Source organism: Solea solea, chromosome 13 (assembly GCF_958295425.1).
Source record: "Solea solea chromosome 13, fSolSol10.1, whole genome shotgun sequence".
NCBI classification, from domain to species: Eukaryota; Metazoa; Chordata; class Actinopteri; order Pleuronectiformes; family Soleidae; genus Solea; species Solea solea.
Genome location: NC_081146.1, coordinates 23,993,556 through 24,000,615, shown reverse-complemented (window position 1 = coordinate 24,000,615; position 7,060 = coordinate 23,993,556). Strand labels below are relative to the sequence as shown.

Sequence of the window (7,060 nt, the reverse complement as noted above, 5' to 3'; positions counted from 1 at the left end):
AAGTCTGAAACGCAAACGTACCTCGGGCTAGCTGTTGTTAGCCATTGTTAGAGATACTCGTCAACTTTTGCACACACAAACAATGTAGCAATGTAAAAGAAAATAAACAATGTAAATGAAGTGTACGAATGATCGATTTACTGTGAAACAAATACAACAGAAGTGCTTGTAAAGGTGCTTTCTATGGTGAGGTTCCAAGCGAGCTGAGCCGATGCTAAAACGTGACGTCAACAGACATTGATGGTCAGAGAGTGCCTTCACTGGAGGAGTCACGAGCGCGACATCCAACACAGGAATCAAACCCACCAATAACAAACTATAGATCAGTTAATCCCTGAAAACGCGTGTTAATTTCCAACATTTAGCAAGGATTTAGCAACTTGTTCCATCGTATTTCAGTTCAGTGACTGTGTCAGACGGACACGCAGGAAGTACTGAATGATTCTGTGAACAAATATTTCTAATGAACTGATTCTAATGATTCAGTGAATTGGTTTGACCGTCACTATAGTTTGTGTGTTTGTGTCGCGTATAAAACAACGTCACGGCAGTTTCGCACAGCTGTTGCTATGACGACCCCGTCCACGTTGAGGAGGAACTATGAAGTACTGGAAAACGACGTGACTGATACCAAACCGAGTAGAGCTGAGTAGTGCTAGAACTGTATAATGGAAAAGCGCCATTAGCCATTGTTAGCAGTAGCAAATAAAACGCACCGTCATGCTGCGTTCCATTTATTGTCGAAACTCCACATTTTCGCATTGTTGTCGAGAGCTTCTCATCTGGAACGCGGTGAACTGATTTTCTGGGTTTCATGTATCTGTATCTCACTGTCCTGGCAGTCATCTTGAGTGTATGTTGTATTTTTTTGTGACATTTTTCACAAGTTCTTATTCAGGGAAACACGTTTACGAGGTTTTTGCTTCCACACATCTACATTTTTGTTTCAGGGTGAAACTTAAGAAACTAGGGAAAGGTGTTTGTGAGTTTGAGGGACAAACGTGGATGAAGAAGAAGAAGAAGATGGACACTAACTTGATTTCCTTGCTCAAAAATTCCAATTGTCTCATTCAAATGCCAGCAACTGAGAAAAGCAATATGTTTGAGATTGTGTTTGGTCAAACACAACAATCATTTTTTATATTGTGGTCAGTGACATAAAATGTTGAAATAATAAATGGAGAATTATGTAAAAACAGAACAGCTGAAACAAAAGAAAACATTGGTTTGGCCTTTTAAACCACAGATTCCACAAAGTAAACACAGATGTTTACTTGTGTTGTAAACAACAAGTCGACGAACACTCGATTCGGATTGTTCTATTTAAATCATCTCATCATGACCTTTGATCCTGCAACATGAAAACACTCTCATGTCTGATTGAGCAGAATAAAGCAGAAAAAAAAACACTGATGCACACATTACTGAACCCTGTTGTCAGATTCTGCTTTTTTAATCTCAGGTTTTTTACACAAACTGACTTTCTGCACTTTAAGAAAATTAATTTGAAACTTTTATTTATTTAATTTGACTATTTTGCACCTGTAGCTGATTATTGATTAGATTACAGGCTGATATGTAGATGCAGACAGTGGAAATATATGGCAAAATACAAGGATGTATTGAATATGTGTGAATTAATAATGATGATAATAATCTCGTTTTCCAAACTTCACAGTGAGTTCATATTTATTGATGATATTACACATAACATTGTTATGTTACATTAAATTAAAATCAGGAAATGTTTAAAAGGATATTATGGCTGTAATACGAAGGGTGTCAGCACATTTCTTTTCTTGTGGACCAAAAAAACATGACTTTGACTCTCTTCAAAGACTGAATATTTATATATATATTTAAAATTAAATAAAATCAGGGAACGCTCTCTGATAAAATGAAATGTTTTTATGACTTATTTTAATGTGCAGCTTGTGGTCAGGAAAATAAATGAATGCAGTTGCAGCGTAAAATTAATTCAAAAGAAAATAATGTACATCGTGTGTGTGATGTGTTAAAGATACATGGTTTGCAATATGACAGCACACAGAAACAGTGGAGATGCAAAAAAAATGAAAGGGTAAAATGCAGAATCATTGCCTTGACAGTCCTGATATCTTTGATATGGACATGTTTGAGAGCAGCACAGTGCCATCTGCTGATTCAAACAATGACCCGATGCTTATTACCCACTCTCCCATTTTACTTGTGTTATCATCAGCTGTTCTGAGAAAAGCACGAGTGTAAGATGGATGACTTTCCTCCAAGCGCACTGAAGTTAGCTTCATGTAGGATTAGATGCTCACATTCTGTGTACAATGAAACGTTAACATATTTAAATGGGAGCAAAATGTGACAGTGCTAATGAGACACCCTGTGAAATAAATCCAAATATAATAAAATATTTAAAAAAGCATCAGTTCAGAGTTTGTGGTGACTTTTACTAAGAACTATAACAGGTAGACTGGTTAGTAAATAGTCGGTTTGGTTTGCAGACAGTATTCAAATGTGTTTTTTATTACATGAATAAATAAATGTGATTGTAACTTAATGCTGCTAAATGCTGTTCTGTCATCGATTTAACTACCATGAATGATAAATTACTGTTCTTCTAATCTAAAATAGTCTCTTGTCCTCCGTTCATTCACTAAAACCGCCCGACCAGCAGATGGCGCTATCTAAATCTTAAGAAGAGTTGACACACAACGAAGAAGTCGCCATCTGTTAGCAAAGATCGTCTATTGTGACAATAGTTCATCAGTCACTGTATTCAACATGAATACTGCTTGTTGTAATTTTTAATGCTTTGAAAATACAAAAAAACACACCAGAAAACATATTTCTTCCCATGAAATTGAGCGTTAATAACATTCGCACAGATATCACCGGGCGGCTGCTAATGTCTTTGCCGAGACCGGAAGCTTCCAGATGTTAGATGTAGAGTGAGACCTCCTGTTTAGCTTTCACTCTTCGTCTGTACCACATTGGGTGTATCCATGATTGGGTGACGTTAGCTCCTTAGTTAGCATCTTTGTAAAAAAAAAAGCCTCCAGATTAATGATAAAAGTAGTGTTTCTGACGTTATAGTTACAATCGAGAATCTCACAAGCACTATAGTGACATTTAGGACCTCCTCAAACAACGACTATTTTGTGACGTGATGGTTTAATCTCACGTGTTTACAGGTTAGCGTGTGTTGTTTACAGCGAGTTTAGCCATGTACACAGAGCTCAACAGCATCCTGAACACCAGCCCCGACAGCTTCACACAGGTAATTCTTTAAACTGGAGCTTTATTTACATAACACTCATCACGCTGTAAGTAAGATAACATGTGTGCGCTCCTGTAGTTAGCGCAGTGGTCAGCAACTGGCTGCCCGTGGACCAAAACTGGCCCGCGAGCATTGATGTCATGGGCCAGGAGATGAATTAAGAAATCAGTCAATTCAGAGCCTTTGTTCTGAGAAAACATAAACGGAGTCATTAACATTCTGTTGCAAATTCGACTTACTTTTAAACCAACACATCTACACTGATTAGCTTGGATTAGTAGAAAAATTAACAGGTTTATATTCTATTTTGGCCCAGTATTCAGTTGCTTTGGAAAATGAGTGGCCCAAGGCCAAATTTATTGTCACTGTTTACATGATACAAGCAACAGATATGAGTAAAATAAGATGAGAATAAATAAGAAACAAGTAGGAACGGAATGTGGTTGTGGCAACTGTTAAAGAAATGAGTTTGGGTAATATTGCACATGCATTTAAAATAATATTACACAGTGTTTAATGTCTAAGTTCAAGGTGGTTAGAAGCCGTTTCTTAGCCTGTTTGTTTGGGCTTTAATACACCCGTAGCACCTTCCAGAGGGCAACAGGTCAAATGGGTGGAAATTGGGGTGTGAGGGGTCCTTTTATTATTATTTTTGCCTTTCTGGGTCAGTGACAGCTGTACAGGTTCTGCAGGGAGTGGAGAGGGCAGCTGTTTATCTTTTGTGCAGTGTTAAGTATACTCTGAACTTCAGAGCACAGTTAACACTAATAATTAACAACAAAGACAACAAAGTCTGGAGTCTCTTTTTTTCTGCAATGCTTGTAGCTGGCTAATTAAGTGCATCCCTATTTTTTCTAATCCTTTTAATAACTTTAGGGAGAATTCCTCTTGGTGTCAGACAGACGGAGTGATGCATCTTTCCTCATTCACCACTTTCTATCCTTTTACCTGCGAGGTGAGTAATAACACAAGTGTGTAAGGCGAAATGCTGTATTTAATTTATTTTTGAAGTAGAGCTGCAACTTACTTTTATTTTGACAAACGATTAATCTGCTACTTTTCAGATTAATCGAGTACTTGTTTGGCCAGAAAATGTTTGTCACTGTTGCCCAAACCTTGAAATTATGCCATTGATTAATCGTTGTAGCCCTGAATTCTCGGTTGAACAGCACAATAATGTCTTTTTTGCTCCAGCACGATGCAAGGTGTGTTTCCTGGGCCTGGTTCAGTCCTTCAGCCACTACAGTGCAGTCAGTCAGAGACTGGTGAGTCTCCACTGTTATCACACTGTGTGTGTTAGTGCAGTGTTTCACGTTTCAGTGGACATTTGAAAACCTGTATCTGTGTGTGTGTGTGTTTCCAGGGTGTAAGTCTGGCACAAGCGAAGGAGAAAGGTCAACTGGTGTTTCTCGAGGGACTAAACGAGTCATTGTCTGTTTTGATTTCACAAGAAGAACATACAGGAAGTCAAGCCATGGACTTTCTCAGGTACAGTCATTTTTAAAAATGGTTAAAATTGAACCTTGAAAGTGAGCTAAAATTGTACTTTATTGGACCCATTTTGGGCAGCCCTGCCCTATTTGTTGTAACCTTTTTGTCACATCGATTTAATAAACAATATTTTGTTTTACATTTATACATTTTTGTGCAGTTTTAACTATTTCTAGACCCCCACGCCTCACACTATTTCTGTCCTCAGAGATCCAACAGTCGGCCTGCGGAGTTTGTATGAGTTTGTCCAGTCCAGTGTAAGAAGTTCTGGCAGTGAGGAGGGCGGGTCAGAGGAGTGGGGACCCCCTGTGTTGCTGGTGGACGACCTCAGTGTGCTGCTGAGTCTGGGGGTGAGCGTTGGAGCCGTGTTGGACTTCAGCCACTACTGCCGAGCCACAGTTTGCTCCCAACTACAGGTTAGATTTGTGCTGTTGAAGTGTGGTTGTATAGATCACTGGATTTCCATCCGTTTTCCGGATTTTGTATCAGCTACCTAATGGAAATTATGTGACAAGATCATGTCTGAAATAGCTGAAATTCTATTTTATTGTGGTGTAGGTACATGGCTAAAAACGAATTGTGTAAAAAACATGGCAAACAAAAAAACACATCATTTCTTTCTAATTTGTCTTAAAGTGGTAGTAGAGAAATGTTGTATTTCTGTGAAAGAATATTTACTACTGTACATACTCGACTGCATCATAATCCATGAGTTTAGGATCAAATTTACAGTGAAAAAAAATCAGTGTCAGTGTTTTTGACATTTACAAATTCACATTCAGCAAACACATGTACATGTGTGGGAAATACTAGTATACTGTTATACAGCAGCAGTCTTATTCTTAATACTGATTGTGGCTGCAGGGGAACATGGTGATGCTGGCACGCTGCAATGGGGAAGAAGATGAGGACGAGGGAGACGACGAAGGCTCAGAGCGGCTCCTGAAGGGACTTACCCACCAATGTAGCCTCACACTTAATGTACAGGGTCTCCCAACAGGATATTGCAGGGACATCCACGGCCAGGTGTGTGTGTCTATATACGTACGACCTGTTCAAATAATCAATTATTTGAGAAAATATTAGCCGTATGTGCCAAGTTTGGCATCTAGATGATGAACACTTGCATTTCAGTGTTTCCTAATTGATCATTACCTGTGAAACACAGAATAAAATGCTGAAATTCTCTGTTTAAAATTGAGGTTACTCTGCTGTTTTCAGGTGGAGGTGTGTTGGAGGAGGAGACAAGGTGAAGGACAGAACACGCAGAAGAAACTCTTTCAGTACAAAGTCCATGACAAAGGAGCATCCTTCTTTGCTCGAGGGACGTCCAGTGCTGTTCTTTAGTCCTGTGTGGAGGTAGGACACGTTGATCCTGCCAACTGACCTACAACTGTCCTCTTCTCCTGTGAATGGTTCAAATACAAGACGTGGAAAACAAAATGGCAGCTGGGTTGGATCAGCAGGGGTCTATGGACAAGAGAGTCATGCTTCTGTGTTTGTTCTATCAGTTATTTGTTTTAATATTGTGCCTGATCTGTGTACATATATATGTGTATATATATATACACACATACACATATATATATATTTATATATATATATATAAAATAAACAGTCACAGAAACATTTGATAAGTCTATATTACATTATACATTTATTACAGACAGAGAACTGGTCTTAATGTAAAAATGCTGAGTGAAGTATGATATTGCAACATGTCTGTGAAGGTTCTCAGTCAACCAGGTCATTTTTTTTCTTACTGTTATTATTATTGATGTTATTATTATTATTGACAGAATAGGTTTTAGTTATGAAGAGCTTGTTTTCACCCCCTGGTCATAACCGAGCAGCCTTGTTTTGTGTTTACAGTTAACAAGACCTGCAACAAACATTTCTATTCATAATTGATAAATCTGTTGTCCTGTGGATCATAAAATGTTAGCTTTTCAAACTTGTTCTCAAATGTCTCAAAAATAATTCAGTTTGAATGATTTCTTTGTTGTATGGAGCAAAGAAACCAGAAAATATTAACATAAAATCAGAAAACTTAAATGGATTAAATGTAGTTATCAAAATAGTTAACGGTTAATTTAGGACTGCTTAATCGAGTAATTCTTTCAGCCCTACAGTTAACGAGTTTATAAGAATTTAAATATGAATTTAGTATAGAGCCAATGACCACTAGAGGGCGCTCGGGCCCTGCTTTCCGCGCTGCAGGGTGAGAGGTCGGTCGGATTTACCAACCTGTCCTGGAGCTTTGGAACCGTGCTCCAGCCTGTCACCGTCAGGTTCGTG

The 7,060-nt window shown here is 38.4% G+C and overlaps 1 protein-coding gene across 1 annotated transcript; it reads left to right on the top strand.

Moving 5' to 3' along the window:
* Window positions 1–2,982: 2,982 nt before the first annotated feature.
* On the top strand, window positions 2,983–6,303 carry elp6 (elongator acetyltransferase complex subunit 6). The gene is made up of 7 exons (XM_058647719.1): window positions 2,983–3,271; window positions 4,148–4,226; window positions 4,466–4,536; window positions 4,635–4,759; window positions 4,971–5,178; window positions 5,627–5,788; window positions 5,984–6,303. Exons 1-7 carry the CDS (start codon window positions 3,218–3,220, stop codon window positions 6,107–6,109), a joined length of 825 nt encoding a protein of 274 aa, XP_058503702.1. The 5' UTR covers window positions 2,983–3,217; the 3' UTR covers window positions 6,110–6,303.
* Window positions 6,304–7,060: the final 757 nt, after the last annotated feature.